The sequence below is a fragment of the Lactuca virosa genome, chromosome 4 (assembly GCF_052849685.1).
Source record: "Lactuca virosa cultivar CGN04683 chromosome 4, Lactuca_virosa_CGN04683_v6, whole genome shotgun sequence".
Taxonomy (NCBI): Eukaryota; Viridiplantae; Streptophyta; class Magnoliopsida; order Asterales; family Asteraceae; genus Lactuca; species Lactuca virosa.
The window spans coordinates 90,120,914-90,147,756 of NC_136429.1; the positions used below are offsets into that span (position 1 = coordinate 90,120,914).

At 35.1% G+C, this 26,843-nt stretch overlaps 1 protein-coding gene, 1 long non-coding RNA gene and 1 pseudogene across 6 annotated transcripts; 2 read left to right on the forward strand and 1 right to left on the reverse strand.

Annotated features, from left to right (window-relative positions):
• The first annotated feature begins 6,117 nt into the window (after positions 1-6,117).
• Positions 6,118-8,135, forward strand: LOC145106251 (RING/U-box superfamily protein). Its single transcript, XM_079043263.1, has 2 exons — positions 6,118-6,381; positions 6,494-8,135. The coding sequence occupies exon 2, from the start codon at positions 6,539-6,541 to the stop codon at positions 7,910-7,912; it is 1,374 nt and encodes a 457-aa protein (XP_078899389.1). The 5' UTR covers positions 6,118-6,381; positions 6,494-6,538; the 3' UTR covers positions 7,913-8,135.
• A 9,679-nt stretch (positions 8,136-17,814) lies between these two features.
• LOC145109898 (F-box/LRR-repeat protein 12 pseudogene) lies at positions 17,815-19,453 on the reverse strand (annotated as a pseudogene). Its single transcript, XR_013709306.1, has 2 exons — positions 19,366-19,453; positions 17,815-19,093 (listed from the first exon to the last, which is right to left on the reverse strand). The product of XR_013709306.1 is annotated as an F-box/LRR-repeat protein 12 pseudogene (transcript).
• Positions 19,454-21,734: 2,281 nt separating this feature from the next.
• Positions 21,735-23,664, forward strand: LOC145106254 (uncharacterized). Of its 4 annotated transcripts, none has more exons than XR_013707528.1 (6): positions 21,735-21,836; positions 21,900-22,283; positions 22,429-22,637; positions 22,741-22,810; positions 22,935-23,054; positions 23,306-23,664. It is a non-coding gene; the product is annotated as an uncharacterized LOC145106254 (long non-coding RNA). The 4 variants fall into 4 exon arrangements; XR_013707530.1 differs by having other exon boundaries at positions 21,740-22,039; positions 22,149-22,283; XR_013707529.1 differs by having other exon boundaries at positions 21,740-22,039; positions 22,154-22,283.
• The last annotated feature ends 3,179 nt before the right edge of the window (positions 23,665-26,843 follow it).

A 26,843-nucleotide genomic window follows, 5' to 3' on the forward strand; every position in this document is an offset into this window, starting at 1 on the left:
TGGTAAAACTGATTTCCATATTCGAAGTATCTTTAAAATATATTTATCTTAGACAAAATAATATATTTTGAGCATAAGATTGCTTGTGCTTTTGCTTGTATCCCCCCCCCCCCTTGAAAACATGAAAAACTCGGAAAAGCGTAGGGGTATGAACTCACCTCGAGCAAGTGGCTTGAATGAAAGGTCGGTATGAGATGCTGAGTATCTAATGTAACTTCGAACATAAATAGATCCTATTCAACATGTAATAACACATATAGGAGTCAAATGAAGGTATTTCACTACTAGATATGATACGAAACCACTCTAGGGACTTGGAACCACTTGCACTAAGTGTTGGAACCTTATGGTATGGAGTGAGGGAGGTGTATGGCCACCTTATGTGTGTGTGCGGCCATGGGTGTGCAGCCCATGAGGTGTGCGGCCGTACACTCATGATGGAATGTGTCTTTGAGGTGTTTTCAAGGTTCACACTAGCATCCATGAAGTGTTGTAGGTCCATGCTTAGTTGTGGTGCAAGTTTGAGGTCAATAAGGGTCATAGAAGTGGGTTTGCGGCCCTAAGGTGTGTGTGCGGCCGTACACAGGGGTGTGTGGCCGTACAACCTTCATGTTTATGCCCAAAATGTCGACTTTAAGATGCAATTAGGCTAGGGTCATGTCCAACTTGAAGATGGGGGGGGGGGCAAACTCTCACTTTGGAGGGTCTTTTAGGAGTGTGCGCCCACCTTATGGGGGTGTGCGGCCGCACTCTCTTATAAACATGAGGAACATGACGAATATTGCAGACTTAAGGCTTAGATAGAGTGGTCTTTCATGGTTATCAAGTTAGAGGATGAATTACTCACATTCTTGAAGCTTTGGAGGGTTCACGGTTGAAGAACTTGAGAGAGGAGAAGTAGTGTGCAGCCAAGGAGTGAAAGGAATGAAAGGAAAGGGGTCTACCCTTTATATAGGGGTGGGTGTGTGGCCATGAGGGGTGTGTACGGTTGTACACCCATGTGTGCGGCCGCACACTCCTCCAAAAGGGGTGTATGGCCTGATTTTGTTACTATACAACTTGCTGACTCATTCCTATTCTCGACCTTGGTTGTACTCAAGCTTGGAACGCTTAAATGAACCCTTAAACAGTGCTAGAAGTTAGCAGAAACGAGTTTAACATAGATTAACTGACTAGATGTACCAGTTAGAAGTTTCGGGTTGTCATACAAAAATAATTAACAATTAGGTATATAAACACATAATTATATGATAAAATTATAATTAAATACTTACTTATTGATCATTGGCTACATCACTAATAAATACATCATTCTTATCGGTGTGAACAACATGTTCTTATCGATGTGAACAACATGGAACGCTTCAACTTTCTTCAGGTTCTGTTTAACATTAAAAATTAGATTATATTTTAAATAAATTATTACATGTATCGTACGTTGCCTTTTTATAGCAAGTACTGTTATAATACGAGCTCAACTCCTCACCGTTTGCCATGTTCACAGACTTTTTTTGTTTGTCCGTTTGGAAATACTCAACCGTTTGCCTATATCTTTTGTGGGTGGCTAATGTTCTCAAGATATCATCATACCCTGCGACTGTCAAAAAATATTTTTTGGCGTCAGATTTACGATCTCTAAAATGTTTTCTTAAAGTCGCATCAAAACTCTCTAACAACCTAGCACTCTCTGGATCCAGGGAAACCCGGTCCAAATCAAAGTTTATGTACAAAGACAAAAAAGTTAGTTAAGTAAAAACTAGTCATAATTAAATATATTAAATATTTTTATATAAATAATTTACCCCGATATGTTGTTTTACGGCATCCTATAACGTGGGGAAACTTTGTTCCAAGTTCTTCTATCAAAAGGGACTAATCGACACATTATCTTCCCAGTCTCACTTGCAAACATGTCCTTAGGTTCTCTTACAGGATCATATGTAATATCCCTATCAAATTCCAAGTCTATTGGTTTGCCCTTATTTTTTAAAAGCGCCTTTTCGAGCTTAATATTTTTGGTTTTTCCTCTAGTTCTCTTTAGTAGAACAGCTACAAATATAATTAAAATTTATTAGTAACGATAGTTTATAATAACTGAATAAATATAGTGTAACACCTAATTCAGGTATGTGATCTTTTTATGTTTTTGATTCAATTAAAGATGTAAATCCACAAATATTATATGGTCACGACATGAGGAAGGAAGCCTCACGACGTAACCATCATTGTAGAAACGTGTGTCCACCCTTGAGGGTCATGACATGACGTATAAGTGATCATGACGTCACAAGTGATTAACCCTAATTTCGTGTTTTTCACCCTACTTAAGGGAAGTGAGGGGCTCTTTTGGTGGTTTTTAGCTACTTGTTGAAGAAGAAGGCTCCTTTGGTGCGTTATCTTGGCAAGCAAGTCTCCTCTTCACCACCTTGTATTGTTTCTGGACCTTTGTAAGTCCTAAAGCTCTTACATTTCTCCTTTAAGCATGCTAGATCTAAGTTTTATTCACTTTTCTTCATGATTGGGTTGAGTAGCATGCATGGGATCCATAAAGTTAGCAACTTTATGGATCATTGAGGCCCTTTAATTAGCATAGGTTTCAGATTTGAGGGTTGGTGATGGTTTGGACTCCATTTATAAGTTTTGGCTTCACTTTCTCTTTATTTGACCTAGTTACTGTTCAAGTCATGCATTGCACATGCATTACTACAAAGCTACAGTTTTTATGGTCCTTTGGGTTGAGGAAAACCTTTTGGATGGTTTGTAGGATTGGCTTAAGGGATTAAGAGCTTAATGATCTAAGTTGTTCAGATCATATCTCACGACATGAAGGGTTATGTGCCACGTCGTGACTAGGGGTGTTTACGTGACTGTTTTGTTCTAACCCTGTCACGATGTGACCTATGGGTGACGACGTGACAAGAAGCTGAAGTTGACTTCAACATTGACTCTTGACCATGGTTGACTTTTGAGTCAAGCTATGGTTTTAGGGTGTAGACTGAAAGGGTACTTCTTTATTGTTGTTAAGTGTCTTGTTGCTCTTGCCTACCCTCTATGTGTGAGAGTTGTGGCATTTTAGCTGCTATTCGCGAGGTGAGTCTTCTCTCTATAGTTACATGTATGCAATGTTTTAAAAACCAATTTTTTAGTTGAACCGGTATGGTGACCGATTTTGGGTTTAACCGGTTCGATCGCCGGTTCAACCGATTTCTACAATTTTCATATTTTTTCTATTTTTCCTATATAAGTAAAACATCTACATGTTTAAACGTTAAAAATACATGTAAATACAAGTTGGAGATCAATCCAAATACCTTAAAAAACACATAACCATAAGTTTTGCATCAATCAACGTACTTCAAAAAGAAATAAAGTATAATATGGAAGCAAAATATAGTTTTAGATGAATATAAACGTATTAAAAAACTTCATAACATTACCATGTATTTTTATTCAAAAAAATCTAAATAGATGTGAAACAAAAACACCAAAGTTTGTTATGCAAAATGATCCATTTCCATGTGTTTTTATTTAATTAACCAGTTCAATCGGTTTAATTTAACTGGTATAACCGGGTTTTTGCAAAAACCGGTCAGTTCATTTCGGTTCAAAAATAGACATAAAACCGGTGTTAGTTGAACCGCTTCCTTCTCCGGTTCCCAGTCCAATCGGTTCAAACCGGTTTTTAAAACACTACATGTATGGTTGATATGCATGCTGACCAGCTGGGTCTTAATTTCTTATTGTTGTTATATGTGAATTAAATTGAATTGCTGACAACTTTGGGATTGCTGAAAATCCCCAGGGTTGTTGATAACCCTTGAAATGTGTTGTTAATCCATCGGGCGTGCTTTTAGCTCACTGAGATTGCTGATAATCCTCAGGGTTTCTGATTACCCATATTTTTTGTTATGTTGTGATGTATCGATATTTTGGGAAGGACTAACTAAGCTTTGTGCTTACAGTTATGGATTAATGTGTTTCAGGTACTTCAAATAATCGTGGAAATGTGAAGGCTTGATTGTACACCCGACTTACAGATTGTTATGATTCTCTATTTTGATATTATGATTAGGTTGATTGTATTTGATGCACCTAGGTTTTTATTGACTTGGTTTTTTATGATATTGGGATTTTTCCATAAATAAAAATGAAAAACTTTATGGTAAAAATTGGGATGTTATATATATAGTAAATAAAAAATCCTAGTAAGACTTACCATACTACTCATGGTGACTAAGACCACTACCGCCTAGGTGTGGTGGATCCCCGACTCCATCACTCACATGTCCGCGACCCATAACAGCAGTCATTGTGTAAAGAAATAATATCTAAATAGACTCCATTATCGGAAAAATTATAAGATATACAGATACAGTTTCTATTACAAATACACATTACATAGATCCAAAAGCAAAACCAAATATACACGAAAACTTTGGTTGGGTTGTTTTGTATTGTTGAAATGAATTGGCTGCATAGGTTAGGTCTTTATTTTCAAGTTTTCCTTTCTTAATTTCCACCCCTCTTTCTTAATTTCCATGACCTATCTACCTCCTTCACCTTTTCTTTTTCTCCTCTTTAACTCTTCCTCTTTCAACATATTAATTGTTTCAAACCGACATGACACGACACATTTACAATGTTTAAACCCTAAACCAAAAAACCGATAACTCTCGACACGAAAATAAATTGATTGATACAACACGACATTATAATTAAACAGGTCAAATCATGATCAAACTCTCCGTTTAATGTTTCAATTCAATACGAACCATATACCCAGATGTACATTTTTCTTTATTTGTGAACTAGAAAGGTTACCCCCGCTACGCGGGGGCCAGAAGCTTTCAATGTTGTTTGCGAATTGATAAATATGACAGACGTAGAAAGTGCAATGATGAAAAGCCCAGACTTTGCCCCGGACCGTTTTTTTCATGTTTTTATGAAAAAATGTAAAAGTTTTGACTGCAAGGACCAGAAGTGTCAAAATGGCTAAAGAATTAAAGGGGTAGGAATTAGCAACTTTTTAGAAAAGGGATCAAAGTTGTCAAACCGTTAAAGTTTTGTGGCCAAACTTTAAAGATTAAAAGGTTCCTAAAAAGTGTACAAATATTGATTGTAAGGACCAAAAGTGTCAAAATGGTTAAAAAATGAGGAGCAAAGTTGCCAAAAAACATCTAGTTTTTATGAAAAAATGTAAAAGTTTTGACTGCAATGACCAGAAGTGTCAAAATGGCTAAAGAATTAAAGGGGTAGGAATTTGCAACTTTTTAGAAAAGGGATCAAAGTTGTCAAACCGTTAAAGTTTTGTGGCCAAACTTTAAATATTAAAAGGTTCCTAAAAAGTGTAAAAATATTGGTTGCAAGGACCAAAAGTGTCAAAATGGTTAAAGAATGAGGAGCAAAGTTGCCAAAAAACATCCAAATTTATTATTCCTAACTTTGAAGCCCAATAATAATACAGGGACCAATTCCGCCAAAAAAATGACAAGTTTACTATTCCTTTTCTTCATAACTTTAATATATATATATAATAACTTTAAATATCAAAAGGTTCCTAAAAAGTGTAAAAATATTGGTTGCAAGGACCAAAAGTGTCAAAATGGTTAAAGAATGAGGAGCAAAGTTGCCAAAAAACATCCAAATTTATTATTCCTAACTTTGAAGCCCAATAATAATACAGGGACCAATTCCGCCAAAAAAATGACAAGTTTACTATTCATTTTCTTCATAACTTTAATATATATATATAATAACTTTAAATATTAAAAGGTTCCTAAAAAGTGTAAAAATATTGGTTGCAATGACCAAAAGTGTCAAAATGGTTAAAGAATGAAAATCAAAGTTGCCAAAAAAACATCTAAATTTATTATTCATAACTTTGAAGCCCAATAATAATATATGACCAATTCTGCCAAAAAAATAACAAGTTTACTATTCCTTTTTTTCATAACTTTAATATATATATAATAATATAATAACGTGATTTTGCCACTTTAAGAAAATATAAATATGTATTTAAGAAAAAAAAAAAGTAGGCTTTATTCACTTGATGCTCATGATACTTGCACGTGTACGGTTCGGTTTAAGAACCATACGACGCCGTCGGATGGACCTCGTTCCGTGTAGCAAATATCATTGTTTACTTCTACTAGTGCCGCTCCAAAAGCACCCCAGGCATGTGCTTTATCCTCTCCAATCGGTGGATCGCCGCCGTGGTCATCGTTGCTCCACACGGACATTCCACCGTCATCACCAAACTCAAGACTCTTCTTCTCAGTTTGAGTCTATAATACCAATAGATCTGTGTGGTGCTGGTTGGTATGTTTTCGATCAGAATAAGAGACAAAAAGGATTCCAGATGAAACCTCTCTCGATCAGGTTCAGATTTTACAATTTCCTCAAATAATTTTCGTACGCCTTTCGATTTCTGAAAATTTTACTTTTTTTTTATCTTAATAATATGTTAATTCGTCTTAATTTGGTGTTGAAGGTGAAAGATTTTGTGAGGTCAAAATTTAGGGATCTATAAAATTAGATGGCTGATAACATGAACGATGATATGGTTATGGATCTTGATTTGAACCAAGAGCCATTAGTTGACCCTCCACCACCTCCGCCTTTTGGTTATGGTCCTTTGCTAAACGAACTAGAGACCGCACATGGCAGAATCGAGGATCGAATTAGGCAACTTGAAGCTGTTACAGCTAGGGCTAGACAACGCCAGCGATGGCGACAGGCAAGGAACAATCCGGAATTGAGTTACATGACAGTAATCGAGCCAGATGTTGGTGCAGGAAACCAGAATCAAGACGACAATAATGTTCGTGATGTGGATGGAATTGTAAACACTCCTGATGGTGTTGACGAGAGGGCTAATGGTGAAAGAGGGAGGAACAGCAAAAGAGATATCAGCCAGTTGGCAAAAGCTTTGGAGATGGATTTAGATTCCAAGAAGACAGATAACAATGGAGGTGATGATGATGAGAGTGGGGGATTCTTCGATTGTAACATATGCTTGGAGATGGCAAGGGATCCTATCTTGACTTGCTGTGGTCACTTATTTTGTTGGAGTTGCTTCTATCAGTTGTCATATGTAGATTCAAGTGCAAAAGAATGCCCAGTTTGCAAAGGAGAAGTAACAGATTCAAGTATTACACCAATCTATGGAAATGGAAAGAATCAACCAATCTTGAAGTTAGAATCCGGGGTGAAAATCCCTCCAAGACCTCGAGCACGCAGAGTAGAGAGTATACGTCAGCAAAGGGTAATTAGGGGAATCTCTCATATTCCTGTAGCAGAAGCACTTAGAAGAATCAGAATTGGAATCGGTTCAATTGGGGAAAACCCTCTTCTTCAAGGTCTCAACACTGTAGGAGGAGGAGGCCCTACTTCTGAAATAAACCCATCATTGTTACATTCTTCTGAAGCAGCAGGGGGTAGTAGAAGACACCGTTCACGTCCATTCTCAAGGGTAATATCGGAAAGTGCTGCTTCTCTTTCTTCTATTTCATCTGCCCTAAACAACGCAGAGAGATTGGTTGAAGATCTTGAAACATACATCAATGATCGTCTTTTGAGAAGAACAGATGCTTCACAGATTCTACCAGGTAATCAAGAACGCAACACTTTTCTTCCAAATGGTGGTGATATTCAAGTTCAACTGGAGCCTCAGAATGCAGAGATGAATATGAGTCCGAATCCTGCTGTCCCTGTTTCTTCTAGTTCTTCTCAAAGAGCGATTGCTACTACTGTTGTGCATTTGGATAATCTATCAACTGATAGTGCTGTAGAGATTGATCTGACTATATCGCATCCTTCTTCTTCTTCTGCTAGGAGAGCTGCTGTTTCAAGGGCGTTGAGTTTGGAAGGTGGGACTTCCAGGGAGCTCAGGAGGAGACGATTGAGGTAATGTGTTCTTTTTTTTTTTCTTTTTTAGAAATGAGATATGAAGTGAACAAAACCAAAAACAACCCAGTTGCTTAAGATTTACATTTAGTCATGTTTTTTTTTTTTTGTTATTACATTGATTTTTCTTTTGGATAGTGAAGTGAACAAGAACATGTTTTAGATGTGGAGAGTGCTGCTATCTGTATGTCATTTAATATATCATATGTTTTACAGACTGTGCTTAAGATGTGGAAAATGTAATACCTGATCTCATTTGTTGCTTATACAAAGTCCCTGTGTCATTACTATTTAAAAGCTGAATCAATAATCTTGTTACATCAGAATTATGATTTGAAGATGAATAAAAACTTGCTTGAAGCTTTACACAATCTTTTGATTTTGGTAACTTTGATTGTCACTGATAGAAATCCTAGGATAAAAATCCTTAATGCTTACTTATTGATTTGGTTCCTGTGCTACAAACTCATCGACAAATAAACCTTTGAATCGAACCTATGTTGACCTTGTTTGTTGAGGCTGGGAGTTGGTATATTTCTTGTCCGAAAATTGTTTGGGTGACATTTACATTTCCAAAATTATCTTTTCTAATAAAATCACTAAAATTTTGATCTATTTTTGAAAAACTCATTGTCAAATAAAAATAGAAGTTGTTATTATGACAAATTACTAATAAACTAGGATATTTTGTATTTTTTTTTTTGTCAATATGTTTTGTTTTTGTATATAAAAATTATTATAGTTGAAAAAAAAGACATATATCCTGACCATTACTATTGCTTGATCAGGTTTATGATGTTGATTTTTTCCTTTTGTGCTAAAGCTATTTTTTTTAAACCTCCGGTGAGTGGTTAGATAAGTAGTTAGGAGCTTGTATCACAAAGTTAATAAAATTTGTTAATGTCCGAATTAGAACCCTCAAACTTCAATCTAATAAACATGTAAAAGTTTGCTAGTCTCATATTGGCTGATATGTTTATTTTTTTAATAAATTATTCGCTATAAATGGATTTATAAAACCATCCAACTTTAACTAAAATTTTCTAATTAAACTATAATAAGAAATTTTTTTGCTTTTGTTTTGTTAAAGGTGATATCATTTTTGTAAGAAAAGGTTGTGAAAATAAGGAAATTTGTTAAATGCGGTCTTTTTTTTTGTTTTTCCATTTTGTATGTTTTTTATTTTGGTATTTTTTGGTCAAAATAAAAGAAGAAGAAAATGACAATGTGAAAAAAAACTCTTCTTGGGAACTGATATTGGCAACTTCATTGTCGATTTCATTCCTGCGCGTACAAGCCACTCGACGGATAAACCATTTTGAGCAAAGAAATAAGGAACAATACTGGAAAACTCTTGGGTTTGCAAGGAGGAGGTTTGACGGAACTAGATTTTTCTTATTCAAATTTGGTTTTGTTTTTGGAACAAAAACGCATTTGGCCTCGTTTGTCTAGTGATTTTTCTTGTCGAACAATTATACAGGTAACTAGGGATGAGAATTTGGTCCGGAAACCCGAACCGAACCGAATTAGGTCCGAATAAGCAATTTGATTCAGGTTTCGGGTATATCTATATTATACTTATTCGGTTCGGGTTACCCATATAAGAGTTTATTCGGTTCTAAATACCCGAACCGAATAAGCATTCCTCGTCCCCTTTCTCTTATCGACATAAATCAAAATCATGATTCACATTTCTGTCCTCATTGTTCATAACAACAACAAAAAAAAAAAAACAAAAACAAAAAAACCTACGCTCGTTCTTGTCGTTTCAAAATCGACCAATTTTCTCAACTATTTCCAAACTCGAAATCACTTCTGTCGATCATTTCTCTTGTTTTAGACTTTCAAAAATCGACCATTCCTATTTAATTCCTATTTTCTCTTGTTTTAGACTTTCTTTCAATGTGTTATTGTGTTATGTTAGTCTTTGAATGTTTTATGTTGATGTATAAAAGTACATTGTTATTCTATTATTCGGATTATTCGGGTTATAGAATCTTAATTCGGTTTTTTTCGGTTATATTAGGTCATTAATCATCTTCTACATGTTATTCGGGTTATTCGAATAATAACCGAACCGATTAATACCCGAACCGAACCAAACCCGTATTGGTTAATCGATTCGGTTTTCGGTTCATGCAATTACCCTTATTCGGTTTTCGGATTATTCGTGTTCGGGTCGGTTCGGTTCCGACCCGAATAACATCCGTACAGGTAACCTTTAAATGTCCAAAATTAACTTTTCGAACACTAATTCGCAATCTATTTTTGAAAAATTCATTTGCAAATAAAAATTATTATTATGACAAATTATCAACAAACTACAACATGTATCTTTTTTTCATTATATTTTATTTTGTTACATAAAAGTTATTCTATTTTAAAATAAAACATATCTATATCCCGACCATCGTGACCTCTACTATTGTTTATCAGGTTATTATGTTGATTTTTTTTCTTGTGTTTGGACATTTTATTTACTTTTTAATAAATTATTCGCTGGATTTATAAACCCGATAAAGCAATCTATTTTCGATTTTTTTTTTTTTGATTTTATTCTTTGGTCAAACTAAAAATAGAGGAAAACGACAATGTGAAAAAGAAAAATTATTCTCGGAGAACTTCCTTGACGATTTGTTCCTATCGTACAAACTCATTGACTGATAAACCATTTAATCGAAGAGATAAGAAAGAAGACTGGAAAATTCTAGGGTTTGTCGAGGCTGGAGAGTGATTTTTTTTGTCGAACAATTATTCACCGATAAATGTCCAAAAATAACTTTTTGAATAAGATGACTAAATTTTAAATCTATTTTTAGAAAATTCATCGTTAGATAAAATTTATTATCATGACAAAATACCGAAAAACTACGGTGATATTTTGTATTTTTTTGTCACTATATTTATTTTGGTACACAAAAATTATTCTAATTTGACAAAAAATATATATATCCCAACCACCATGTATATATATTTTTTTCTTTTGTGTTAAGCTTATTTCTTTATTTTAATAAATTAGTTTTATAAAATCACCCCAACTCTAACAAAAACAAAATAATTAAACCATAATAACAACTTTTTTTTAATTACATTTGTACCAAAATTTTCTCATCACCTTCACCACCACAAAAGACAAAACCAACCTCAAGTATTAGGCTAACCATCATAGAAAAAGAAGCTACGCGTGACATCTGTAACATCCCAAAAATACAGTATAAAAATTACGTTTTAGTTTAATAATAAAAACCATATATAACTTATTCTCTTAAAAATCATAAGTCATGTATCAAGTCTCATGTCAAAAAATATCAGAGTATAAACATCCCAGACTAAACAAATGGTGTGTGCACTGCAATCTTCCCGAGCTACTCTTTTGAAAACTGAAATATGTGAAACCAAAACTGAAAACTGTAAGCACGAAGCTTAGTGAGCTCCCCCAAACTACCACATATCATACAATAACATATAAAGCACATACTGGGCCTTGCCCACTGCATCGGACCAAAGTCCGGAACTGACTTGGGCCTTGCCCACTGCATCGGACCGAAGTCCGGAACTAACTAGGGCCATGCCCACTGCATCGGACCAAAGTCCGGAACTAACTAGGGCCATGCCCACTGCATCGGACCGAAATCCGGAACTAACTAGGGTCATGCCCACTGCATCGGACCGAAGTCCGGAACTAACTGAAAATAGCATAACATAATCATAACATATAACATAAACACATATACTACATACTGCATCGGACCGCAGCCCGGACTAACTAGGGCCTTGCCCACTGCATCGGACCGAAGTCCGAAACTAACTAGGGCCTTGCCCACTGTATCGGACCGAAGTCCGGAACTGCATCGGACCGAAGTCTGGAACTGACTGAACATAGCATAACATAGCATATAATATGAAAACATATACTACATACTGCATCGGACCATATTCCGGAACACATAACACATACCATGCCTGTATCACAAAGACACCAAGCATACTGAACTACTGCATCGGACCGTAGTCCGGAACTACTACTAACTAAACGGGTCAGCATTGTGGTCGTAGACTCGTTCCTACTGGAAGGAAACTCACCTCACACTGCTGAAGTCCCGCTGATAAAACCATAGCTGCTCGATGACAGATTCCCGATCTGTCAATATCAAAATAACACTCAATTAATAATTGGGTTCCACTACATAACTATAAATACATACTTTGGATAATACTACATTACCCCTAGCTTGGCTTACCCAAGCCTAAGGCCCAATCCATAGGCCCAAAGTCAACTAGGGATCAAAGCCCAACATATGGCCCAATTTTCCAAATTGGGCCCAAACCTCTACATGGACTTCCCTTAAGGCCCAATTGTTCAGTCCAGTCCAACATGTCTCATTCTAGGGACCCAATATCATACAACCATCTAGGCCCAAACTATGGCCCATCAATGGCCTAATTTTCCAAATTGGGCCCAATCCTTCCTATGGGCCTTACCCTAAAGCCCAACTAATTACTCTAGTCCATTTGGTTATTCTTGGATGGCCCATTAATAAACCAATTACCAAAACCCAATCGAAAGGCCCAACTCAAGACCCAAGTGAAACTAGGGTTTCACATAAAATGACGATTAGGGTTAAGTGTTTCTTACTTAACCCATTAAGGACTTAATCCATTAAGTCCTTTACTCTACTAGATAAATGATAGGGAGACATTGGGCTTAATACACAATCCAATCTCAATAGCCCAAAAGTGGGTCCAATAAGTCTAAGGCCCAATTACTCACAATTAGGGTTTCCACTCAAACATGGCCCAATAGGCCCAAATTAATCTTTAAGCCCATTTAGGGTTTTGGCTAGGTCCATTAGGGTTTTGCTTGTGGGGCACCACCCACTACCACCTCGGGTAGTGGTGGTCCATGGCGGCTCTCGGCGGCGGCCACCACCTTACGGTGGTGGTTTTGCGTTTCTTTTATTATTCAAATTGCTAATTACAATTACAGTTTTTAATCCACAAATAAACACACACACTAACTACTCTAACACACACATGAAGCCATTCAAGTGGTGGCTGACGGTGGTTCAAGGCGGCAGCCACCACCTCACGGTGGTGGCAGTGGCTGTTCTTGGGAATTCTGGCTAAACAAAACACACACACACATCACACATTAAATATAAAAATATAGCCCCACACACGTTTCTCATTAATTTGCACTATGGACCCAGCCACCCACCTGGTGGCTCACGGCGGTCCGGCAGCAACAGCGAGATGGCATCCTACAGTATCAACAGCGGCACGGTAGCGGCTGACGACATCAACAGCTTTACAGAGGTACAACCGCATGGCGGCGATGGCAAAAAAGAACCCAACAGCCCCAAACGCGATCGGTTCTCCCACGACCACAGCGTCGGTCCCTGAGGTCTTTTCCCGGCTACAACAGCGCCCGGTGGCAGAAGCTATAAGTGGAAGAAGGCGAGGCGGCGATCGATCGTTTATCCCTCCGGCAGCGGGTCCGCCATGGTCTTACGGAGGAACTCTCGGTGACTCACGTCGTTGCCGGCAACAAGTCTTGATGGTGGCGGTTCCATGGCGTGGCGGTGGGCGGCGACCTCGATGATCGGAGATGTGAGAGCAAGAGGGGCGGCGGCGTCGGAGAGAGAGAGGGAGTCATAAGGTTGGCGGCTGCATCATTTAGGGTTAGGGTTCGCATGGGTGGAGTAGGGTGACGAGTTTAATACCCGATCACACAACTTTGTGATCAATTAACATCTTTGGTCCCGCCAATCCGATTTCTTTTCAATATAATCCCAAAAGTTACTAAAAAGCCCCTCCTCCACAATTTATTCTCAATTTGAATCCAACACTTACACTTTTAGTCCATGACTCCATAAAATCTTTTCAATTTAAATCCATTAAATACCAAACGTACCCTTGCTTCTAAAATTCTTCTCAAAACAACTCCGTAATTTACTAATCAACCCTCCACTATTAAAATTCTTCACAAATTAATTCTGGGAATTACATTTATTAATTTATTTAAATAAACGGGGCGTTACAACATCCTACGCGGCATACAAAGTCACGTGTGAACGCCGCCCCCAAAAGGTGTAGTTGTCATGTGCAGTGGTTGGGGCTACGCTCGTTTACAAGAGTTTTGATTGGATATTCGAATTTTTTACCGCTAACTATGTATACGTTTGGAATTAAAAAAAATTAAAACTTAACCCATTAACCTATATATGCGAACACTTAAACATATTTTTACATCCTTCAAACACACTCTTTCAACCATATGATTAGTTTTTTTTGCTTCAATTTCTTCTTCTTCATTCGATGATGATGATGTTGGTTTTACACACGTTGTTGTCAATGGCATACAACATGGTGCGTCTGAATAGGGTTCCAAATAAAAGGAACAAAACAGTCCCATATGAACTTTGGTTCAAAAAAACACAAATTTAAGCTATTTTCGGGTTTGGGGATGTCGGACTGTTGTAAAAATCATCGAGCCCAAAAGAAATACTTTGGGAGAATGTGGAATAGCATATTCATTGGATATGCTAAACATTCCAATGCATAAAGACTCTATGTAATAAAAGCTAATGATTCGGTACCGATTAACACCGTTATCGAGTCACGGAATGCAATTTTTGATGAGATGCGTTTTTCATCAATTCAAAGACCTAAGGATCTGACTTTTGGCACTAATAGAGTGCAAAATCCAAAAAGTCAAGATGATTTTACTGTTCCAGAAACACAATAGCTTTGTAGTAGCAAAAGAGGTCGAATTGCAAAGGATTCCGGTTCCGACTTCTAACTGTATTTGGTGGAAGGTTCAAGGGATGCAATAAGTCTTGAACACTCATATTTATATAGTATTAAGTATGATCCTAAGACATATCAAGAGGCTATGGAGTCTCGGAATGTCTTTTGGAAGGAAGTGATTGATGATGAAATGCAATCAATTACTGAGAACAACATTTGGGTGTTGTTTGATTTGCCTCCAGGTTCTAAACCACTTGGTTGCAAATGAATATTAAAAAGAAAATGAATGTAAATGGGACTATTGACAAGTTCAAATCCCGGTTGGTCATTCAAGACGTTAGGAAAAAACCCGATGTTGACTATTTTGATATGTATGCTCTGGTTGCACGAATTTCTACTGTTAGATTGTTGATTGTCTTGGCAAGCATCCACAATCTGATTATCCATCAAATGAATGTTAAAACAACCTTTTTAAATGGTGAAATAGATGAAGAAGTTTACATGAAACAACAAAAAGGTTTCGTTATGCCCAATAAAGATCATATGGTATGTAAACTTATAAAATCTTTGTATGGGTTGAAACAAGCACCCAAACAATGGCATCAAAAGTTTGATGAGGTTAATTTTTCATCTAGTTTCAAGTTAAACCAATGTGAAAAATATGTTTATAGTAGATTTAATGATGCTACTGGTGCAGGCATGATCATTTGCTTATATGTAGATGACATGTTGATTTTTGGTACTGACTAAGATCAAATATATGAAACAAAGCAATTGTTGTCATCTAAATTCTCCATGAAAGATTTGGGAGAGGCTGATGTAATTCTTGGTATAAGAATTAAGAGGGTGAACAAGGATTTTGTAATGACTCAAAGTCATTATGTTGAGAAAATTCTCAAGAGGTTCAATTTTAGTGATTGTTCTCCTGTGAGCACTCCTATGGATTCAGGTGTGAAATTACTGCCTAACATTGGCATTACTATTTCACAATTAGAATACTCTAAGGTTATTGGTAGTTTGATGTATGAAATGAATAGTACCAGGCCAAATATTGCTTATGCAGTGGGAAAGTTGAGTAGGTACACTAGCCTAGTGCTCAACATTGGCAAGCGGTCAATAGAGTGTTTAAGTATCTCAAGGGAACCATGGATTATGGGTTGAGTTACTTGGGAAGTCCTTCGGTCTTAGAAGGTCATTCAGATGAAATTTGGATAACCAACATGGAGGACCATTCCTCAACATCTGGTTGGGTATTCTTGCTTGGGGGAGGTGTCATTTCCTAGGCTTCCAAGAAGCAATCTTGCATTACAAAATCGACAATGGAATCTGATTTTGTTGTGTTAGCTGCTGTTGGTAAAGAAGCAGAATGGCTAAGGAACTTAGTGTATGAGATTCTTTTGTGGTCAAAACCGATAGCACCTATATCTATCCTTTGTAATAATGCAGTCGCTTTGGCTAAGGCTTACAGTCAGGTCTACAATGGCAAGTCTAGAAACTTAGGTGTTAGACATAATATGATTTAGAGAAGTAATCATGAATGTTGTGATTTCGATAGAGTTTGTGAAATCGCAACAAATTTGGCAGGTCATTTGACTAAAGGTCTGACAAGATACTTAGTGCACAAGTCTGTTATAGGGATGAGATTAAAGTTCATTTAATCGGTAATGGTGAGACACCCAATTCCCTTCTAATATGACATTAGGAGTTTAATTCAATGTGGAAAGCTCATACTTATAAATTGGAACACATGAAGTATATTATATGTTTGGTGAATGCGGAGTGCATGCATATATAAGATCAAATTATAAGCCGGTACGAAAAAAAGGTGGGGGTCAAAGGGACCGCGCCCCCTTGCAGGGTCCTAGGGGCAGCGCCCCTAGCGGACGATTATGGTAAAATTAATAAATCTCGTTAGTTTTAGAAACCATTCATTATGCCATTAAATTTGAGATTCTCCTAACTAATTTAAAAGATTAAACCCTAATCTGTCATGTATATATACGGCTTTTCCTTTGAGTCTTATATAGAACTTTTTCTTCAGCTCTTCTTCTTCTAAACGATGTCAGGATTCTTTGCGATTTGGCTTGTGTTTCTATGCCTAGATACACAAGTGTCATTTTGGATTATCCTAGACTAGATTTCCTATAACTTAGACATAGAATGGAAATATTAGTTCGGAAAGTGAAATCACACGATCCATAAGCAATTCGGTTCTCCACCATCACCCTAGTCATATATCCTCCACCATTAACTCTGGCTTCTCTTGTTTGATGAAGAAATGAGAATCGTGATATATTTTTCCTTCATTGCCACTGTCTATAGGTGGACCATCATTTCCGATCAATATCTAAGGAGACAAAATGATAGATCAACTCTTCCTTTCTCCTTTTAGAACCCTAATCGTCACCTGTCAACTATCATTTTCTCTCTTTCGGTTTGGATGACATCGTTTTATATAAAAACATATGTATTGTTTCCCAAAGTCAATAAAAAGAGTCCGAAGGCATTTTTAAATTTCCATATTATGTATTTTTCTTAATGTTCTTGACTAATATTTTATAAAAATAAAAATAAAATTTTTAACAAATATATATATATATATATATATATATATATATATATATATATATATATATATATATATATATATATATATACTTGTTTTATTTTGAACCTGTTTTTTTAACTCTTTAATGGTACAATTTACTTAAATATTATCCAACTTTTATCATGTATTTCTACTAAAATTAAAAGAAAAAATGGTGTAAAATCTGAAGTAAATATATTGATCCATATTTGTGAAAATATAAACGTAAGCGTTATATATGGAAAATCAAATAATGTTTGTGAAAATGGTGATGCCAAGTTGTGAAAGGGTATGTGGTCATGTATTTGATCCATGCCACCTAAGGGTTAAGTTGATTCTCTAACTATGGAACAAAAATCATACGCATATTATCAAACTGGAATTTGGAAAGCTAATATATTATATATGTATGCATATTAGTCTATATATATGCATATATATAGAAAACTCAACGCACACAATTCACAAACCAATCTAAGCATGCACCACAAAGATTAGGCATGAGTTCATGACGCAGTCTTTCTAGTCTTCAAATTAATTAAGTGACATAAACATAATATGCTCTTCCTTTCTTTCTTGAAATCATGTTATAAAGGCCCAACAGGGGGTAATGTGCGTCACTTGTTCCTTTTTAATCTCAACACCCTTTCTCCTTTTCTTGGAAATGCGAATCCCAGATCGAGTAATATTGGAAGTGCATTTGGTCAAGTATATGACTTGGAGGCTATCGCAGTTGTTCACCAAAGCTAGTAACCCTCTATCATCAAGTTTTTCACATCCGTTGACATGAAGTCGTACCAAATTACGACAATGCAATCCGATGGACACCCAACCAGAATAATCAACTTCTGTACAACCTGATAAGTTCCACTCTTCCAACAATGGACACCCTTTCGAGATTCTTGATATTACATCATTCGTAACAAAGCTACACGTTGATAAGTCAAGGATTCTAAGATTTGCACCAATGCCTAAACCAATTGCTATGAATCCATCTCCCCTTGAGCACTTATGAAGACAAGAAAGATTCAGATACTCTAAACCACCCCCACTTAGAATCCCAGTAACACCCATCGGGTCAAACGCACAATTATCAGCTTCTAAACAAGTCAACGTTGGAGAACACCCTTGGAAGCTTACCCCAACTATTTTATCGCACTGAGATATTTTGAGTGCCCTAAGTTGACGACAGTTTTGCGACAGTGCCCAGATTCCACGATCAGTTATGCGGACGCAACATGCAAGATTCACTTCTGTTAAAGATTTACAAGATTCTGATAAAATTTCCAACCCAGAATCTTTGATCATAGAACAACGAGCGAGACTGATAACAGATAAGGATGGACAACCGGAAGCAATGTAGGAAATTCCAACATCAGTGACAGCTTGACGACAATCATCTAGATAAAGAGAGTGCAGATTTGACCCATAATGTTGCAATTTAGTTAAACTTGAATCTGAGATGTTTTCACGTCCGCTTAAGGACAACGACTGTAACTGTCTGAAGCGGTTAAGCAATTTGTCGACTGCAGCTGAATCAATGTTGATGCTAGCAGAAGAGGAGCAATCAAGTTCCAAGGTTTTATGACTTGAACTTTGAATATCGAGAAAACAGTGACAAGTTAGACCAAAAGAGTCTTGATCAAGATTTAGGTCTAACTTTTTGTAGATCGAGTGTAAGAGTTCATCTGGAAAGTGCAAAATCCCCGATTGGGGATCTAATTTATTATCTCCTACGTCCAATTCCATATGGATAATGAATTGACAAGCTCTAGGCTCTAGCTATACTCCAGATGTTAACTTTTGAAGACGCTGAATTTGATCAAACAGTATTCTCACTGTCGGAAGCTGTTGAAAATACGGGATAAGATACATTAGATGATAGAAGTAGTATGGCCATAAATTAAAGAAGATAAACGAACATGATCGCATTGCGATTAAGAGCTACAGATGATCATGGATATCAAGGTACACGTTATGATAAGCTACCAAACAAATCCATCATATCAATGCACGAATGTTATTTTCCATTTTTTATGTTTAATCAATAAAATCGTGAGAACAATTTCAAGAAGCATGAAGACGATGGCTACATAAGAAATCAGAAAAAAAAACCTTACCTGCGGTAGCAGATGAAGACGAGACAGAGGTTGAAGATGACGCCGGCTACGAGACCTGCGAAGGGCGATGGACGAACGTGAGTATCCGATTTGACGAAAGCTGAGGACGAAAGTAGATGCGGCGATGGGCAAGTTGTCCGCTTCTTTTTTTTCTCTTAATTAGGTTAGGCGTTTTTTTTTATCATGTTAGGAAGATGTGAGAAGAGCGCCCAATTTTGCATGGGGAAAGACGGGAAGAGGTTTTTAAACCCAAAGTTCACAAATTGTTACGAAATTAAAAATGTTTTGTTTGTGCTGCAGCAATAAGTTAATTACAATTTATAAAGCATCGTATTTCTAAATATTATTAAAACATAACATTTAATTCTATACTTAAGAAATCAGGGTAATTCATTGCATTTCAATTTTATATTCTAGACCTTTAGATTATTTGCTACATCATCCTTTGACCCAAAAACCCGTTGCCTAATGTTGGCTTCCATTCGTCATTTACTCTGTGTATCTCTTCTTCCGATCATAACCTAAAGAAACAGATAAACCATTCCCTTATACTTTAATCGGCCAAGATGACACCTCTTCTAATCTCCATCGCCTTTATACACCTCTTCTAATCTCACTGGTGCTTCCCTCTCCACCGCCTACAACAAGATGACAGAATACCCCACACTATTCAATCGCCAGGTAGATTTTAGGGCTTTCTCTTTCTAATTTTGTAGAACCGGTTTTTTTTCACTTCCATCTTTCGTTTTCAACCTTCGACTTAAAATTGACCGGCGATTGTGAAGAGACTTCTGGAAGGAGTGGAGATCAATGGTGGATCGACTGTGTTCCCCTATAACGATGTCGGACTTCGGCTTCTGGAGGATTTCGTCTTTGCAATTGAGTTTTGTTTGTGGAAAAACTTGATGAGGCCGACGGCAACCATCATGAAGGTACTTGAAGCTTCCAGATTGTGTTTGGAGGTTTTTATGATATGTTATTTCTTGATATTTTCAACATTTGTGCAGATACTTTTACATGGACTAAAGTTATGACAATATGAGAAGGGCCTTCCGCAAGATTTTCAATGGCTGGAAGCACTTTACATCCACAACATGGAGGTGTTTATCTGAGCTTATTATTATGTTTATTTTTATAGTCAATTAATATGTTCATCACTTTTTGCAGAGTACAACAATGTCCATGCATATCGGTTGTCTTTATCTGAGGACACAAAGGCACTAAATCAACTGGCTCTTCCAGCATTTCATTTTGAATCTTGAAATGAATGTTCCCAATATATTTGTCATTTGGCTATAATCTAAGTTCATCTAACTTGATCTAGAACTTTTTGTACATTGCATTGTTAATACCTCTATATAGTAATTTATTATATATTTGTAGAATACTCTTATCCAAGAAGGCAGGGAAATGGTATCAGTCCTCTATGCATACAAGAGTTGTGTCAAAGCACTTCCTCAGGTTTGCTAAAGAAAATTCTTGAAAAGTATTTTTTATTTATAAAATAAAGGAGAGTTATTTATCAGGATATTTGATTTTTCTATTTAAAAGACCAATTCATTTATTTTGCAAATATATTTTGTATAAATTCATAATTACTTCTATAGGCTAGATCCCCTATAATTAATGGGTGGTTATGGTCTCTTTGTATTAATAGAAGTTAAAAATAAAAAAGACTCATATGTAGCCTTTTGGGAAAAGAAGTTTGTATAACTTTTTCTGTTTATGACTTCTTAGACATCTACAACACGTCATAGATACAATGAGTAATGACGTTTCCTATTTTTATATTCAATTTATTAGTTTATTATATTCCCATGTTTTCTCTTACCATTTGATTTTATAAATAAGTAATTGTGATTTATTTCATATTTTGTATTCAATTTATTAGTTTATTATATTAGGCAGCCTTAGCTATCAAAATAAAAAGGTTAGAATTAAATGTCATCACAAACATAACTATAAGTTTTTCGTAATTTATTATCACATAATAACTTTTATTTTATAAATAAATATAGATAAAATATTAAGACATTTTGTCAAAAAGTAAAATTAAAATTATATTAGTACTATATATAATGTGATTAACATAATAGTTATTATTAACTTTATTTATATTATTAATACCGTAGCTAAACAAGCAAATATTAGAGGTAAAGTCGTAAAGATAATGAATTAGTGACGATATAGTGTTATGATGTGATATTTATATGTACATAAAACCTTAAAAAGTTGTTCTACAGTATACTTTATTCTCTTTCTAAATCAGACACCGGACTTTTCCCTTTTTTTTTTTGGACACCGATTTTTCATTATGCTTCGTTTCTCTGCACATGTCGGCTGTTTTATTCTTCTTATCTTAAATTTTGCCGACTAACTGCTCTGTCGCCCAGTCATATTTATTCTGCGTTTCTTCTCCTTTTTCTTTCGTTGCTGCCTTGCTATTTTCTCTTACACGGTTTCTTCTTTAGGTATGTTCTCTAATCCTCCGTCTATAATCTGATGTCTGCACCTTCGACTAACCCTTTTTGTAGATTGGTTTGTGTTGGAGACGATGGTCTGGCGACTTGAAGTGTTTTCCACAAAGCAGCGCTTCCCTCTCCTTCTCCATGTGACTCCTGCTTCGATCGTCTGGTGTTTCTCATTAATTTTGTGTTAAAAAGCACAATTTCAGGTTATTTGTTTATCCTCTTTCATTCTTTCTATGTTCTGTGGCTGGTTCTTCGATGCACATGTGACTCCCTCTCCTTTTGTTATCTCCATCTACCTCTAACTTCTGTCAGTGTAGTGTTGGGGGTGTGCGATGGAGGTGATTATCCCGACTTCGCTGTCGATTGATGCTTCGATTGAGTAAATCTTCCAAATTTTACGCCTCACTGCTTCCTACTTTCTTATGGGATAGCAACAGCAAGTTTCAGGTAAAGTCCCATTTCTGTTTTGGTTTTCTGTGCGTATATGTCTATATCCCCTGTAATAGGTGTCAGTGTTCCTCTGATTTATATGTAATAATGTTTTCTTCTTGCTGTTTAGTTGGTTATAATGGTTGTCGTGCTTCATTAACAGATATGCGCACCAGGTGTTCGTTATTTTGCCTCCTATTTATTAAGTGTTTGTTCCTCCACCGGTTTGAACACTAGCACAAGAGAGTCGTTATTGTTATGTAGGGGAACTCATGAATTGAAAGAAGTCTTCACCAATATATACTTCATTACTTCTACCCTCATGATTTCTCCAAAACCCTCGAACGATTTCAGTCAGAAGCTCTATTTCAGGTCAGTTTATCCCTCCAATGTATGTCATATATGTATATTATATTGTCACCACATATGCATATATTCATAGACGTGTCCCTTTACTGAATATGCGTGTCTACAGGTCGTGAAATGGCAGGACCTTGAAATAAGGCACCCAACACTTGAAGCCATATGAAATTCCATGGATAGAGGTCAGTATTTGTCAATAATATTCTATTTTCTTTAATATTCTTGACATGTATTAGGATATTTTAAAACCAATTTCGTTTTTCTATCAACCAAAACTCTTGAATGCCTTTCAATATTCGCATATAGGTTAGGAGGGAAGGCTTGGATGTGTAAATACTAAATAGAGGAAATCAAGCTTAAATGGACATTGATGTCTGAATAACAACGCAGCAGGTGATTTAAAAGCGAGTTTTTTATGTATACGAGGTTAGTATTATGGAATGAAGACATTATAATATAGCTTTTGGTATAATTTTCTTATATTTTAGTAATCTGCTTTGTTTATACTCTGACAAACATAACAGATTTTTTTTTCCTTTTTTTCATTTGCATTTGCATCTGCAATCTGCAATCTGATTTATTTGGTATTGCCACAGTGTAACATGGCATATTGTGAATAAAACGGATCCCTATTTGATTTCTGTTGTCATAACTCCATTTCTATTTCTAAATGCAAGGTAAGTGAGATATGTTAAGGATCAAGGAGAGGTGGTCATCAGGTATGTATGTTTGTTGGAGCAAAATTCAGGGAGTTGCAAGATTAGGTGAAGGCTGATCTCATTTTTTCTGGCATCTCCCGGTGGACTGACAGTTCTCGTGCAAAGAGTGTGCAGAAATTACAATTTTGCCCCCTTCAAAAAATATGCACACTGAAGATTTGTTGTGTTTAGCTCATACTGAATTGCAACATTTTTTAAAAAAATATTTTTAAAAAGTAAAAAAATGCATGGAATGTAAAAAAATATTTTTAGAAGTTTTTATTTTAAATGTAAAAATTTCCAAAAAATGCTAGATAGCTAAGATCATTATATGGTTATATGATTCCAATGTTGAGTGTACAAAATAGAAACATCATTTTTTTTTAAAAAAAAAAAAACTTAAAACCACGTGCTTTTAAAATAATTTAGCAACATACTTCTATTTTTAACCAAAACAATAATGCCCAAGGAAAGGAAATTATACACTGAAATGAAACAATTCGACAACCGCTGAAATGAAACCAGTTTTCGGCCGGAAACTATTTTCGGAATAAGACAAATCGAAGTCGCCGCATCGCGCGGCTACACCACTAGGATCCATGTTCACTGGCATGGACCCAAGAGCCAAGAACATATAATTAATTTCGTTGATTTTACTACAGTTTGATTTGATATAACTATAAATTTTTTTATTGAAAGATCACATAGTTTAATCTTACAATAAAACGTGGTCAAACTGATCAAGCAATCACAACAAAATTCTTATCCGCAATCAATTGATCAGGAATTGTCACTTTTTTTTGAACAACTGAATCTGGAATTGTCACTTAAGCAAGCACTCTTCAGTATTTTCAACTAATTAAGAAGCAAACCCAAATTTCATCAACATAAATAACTAATGTCATACCCGTCCGGTGGACAGGTTGACAAATATATGAATAGTATTTTGCTTTATCTTAAGCTTACTGCATATTACTTTCATTCATTTATATATTAGTTCAGATAAAATCACCCACAACGACAAACCAAGTAATATCTTATGGAGAAACCTAGTAAGATCATTTGTCATATGGCACCCCAACAATAATGTGTTTCGTCATAAGGACAAAAAAAACATGAATGTACCATGTCATTCCATACATTTAAAGTTATCGAATAATAAATATGTCTAAAACCTAATATAAAAAGTTTAAACTACCTAATAATTTCAATTAACCTATAAAAAAACTGAAGACTACGATAATATGAAAACTGAAATTTGAAAATTGGAAGAGAAAGGCAATTTAGAAAACAATGTCAAAAAACTTAAAAAGTAAAATGAATTCAACCAACATTATCATCTTCCAAAGACTCGTCACACAATCGTGGAAGTAGACGCTTCATTGGTGTTATTGAGGATCCGATAAACGATTTTTCAGAAGAATCAACTTCAATAACAGCACAAGCATCCTAATTGTAAAAAAAATGGAAAAGGAAAATAAGAATAATAACTAACAAAGTAATGTATCAAATGAGGTGTCAATAATAGTTGAAATTTTGTACACAATATATTGTAACTTACTTCACTTTCTCCACCATCTTGTAATCCACATATGGAGATAGGTGTCTTAGACATATCATCTTCAATAGTATCATCACCAACCTAATTGAATAGATCAATGAGAAGAATAAGAAAACTTCAAATGTATCAAATGAGGTGACAATAATCGTTGAAATTTTGTTCCATATCGTAAGGAAGATAGAAACTATACACAATATGTTGTAACTTACTTCACTTTCTCCACCATCTTGTAAGCCACATATGGAGATAGGTGTCTTAGAAATATCATCTTCAATAGTATCGTCACCAACCTAATTGAATAGATCAATAAGAAGAATAAGAAAACTTCAAACCTAAAAAAAATATACAACAATAGTATAAAAAAATATAATAATACATTGTCACATCTGTCACTATCTTCCACATCCTTTTCATCAGATACACTTTTTGTAATACCATCATTTTCATTACTATTAGAAGCAACCTAATTATAAGAAAATAACATAAGTAAAACCATATGACAAAACATAAGTTACAAGTTACATTATTATATATATTTCATATGTCTAACCTCATACATAGGTGCCACAATAGCATCATCTTTCATATTACCAGAAGCATCCTAGTAAGAAAAAATAAAAGATAAATAATAAGAATATCAAATAATGTAATTGAACTAAATATATAACAATTTAAACTGAATTGAAAGAAAACATGGTATGAATTAATTATTGCACTCAATATTATTTACTTTATAAATGAGCTTGTCAGAAACATCAACCTGATGATTATCACAAACGACCTAATAATTGTGCAAGTGAAATACATAAAGAAACATAAGATATAACGAATATAACTTATATATATAATTTGTAGTAAAAAATACAATAAGCAGTACCGTTATGGTTGATGTTGTTGATTTAGGTGACACTGATTCAACAACATTTGTTTGAATCGGAAATAAACCAACATAATCCTAAGTGTGTACACAAAAAAAACAATATCAAAGTAACAAATGAAGAATTTCAGTATGTAACAGAAATAAAACTGGTAAACAAAATATTATAACTTACATCTTTACATTCCGTATGATTTAATTCCGAAATAGAAGCACTGAAACCCTCATCTTTGACATTACGTAAGTCATCCTAATACGAAAAAAAATGAATAATGAACTTATTAAATTAAGATAATTTAAGAAAATATGTAGTAAAAATCATTTAATAAACGAAACATGATCCGTAGCATAATTTGTAAATTTAAGATTATTTACATGAGAATTGCACTTATGAAAAACACAAACTCCTTGATAAGCAAACAAAAAAATAAATACAAAAACAAAAAAAATACATATTGTAAAATAATATATAAACAATACAATAAAAAATTTATAATGTAAGATCCAATAAACTTTACCGTTGATGCAGATGATGGAGACAACAATGATTCGACAACAGTTGTTTGCAATTGAGAAATGACCTCATTTGTAGGCAACGTCTTTTCTTGGTTTGGAATTTTACAAGTTGCACCATGGTATTTAGTAACCGTGAAACAACGCACATATTATGGTGCCAAATTGTAATGGTCAATCTTAATTGAAAAAACAATACTTAGACCACATAACCTTTCAAACAGGAAAGTACGTACCCAATTAGGATCATTACCACCCTATAAAAACATAATAAAATAGTATTATATGTAAGCATTTGTGTGGGTGATTCTATATATATATATATATATATATATATATATATATATATATATATATATATATACAACAGTACCTCCAATAAATTCATATTAACTAATTCACCAACAGTAAGGCCAATAAGTTGAGTAACATATTCATTAAAGAAAACACTTCTCATTTGCTTATCCTTATCAGCTACTTCAACTACCAACTTATACCTAAACAAAAGTTTTTAGAAACATCATATAAGTATTATAAAATCGACACAGTTCATTAAATTCATTTAA

Excerpts from the sequence above, each read along its gene's own strand:
- LOC145106251 (XM_079043263.1), top strand. The coding sequence starts at position 6,539 with ATGGCTGATAACATGAACGATGATATGGTTATGGATCTTGATTTGAAC.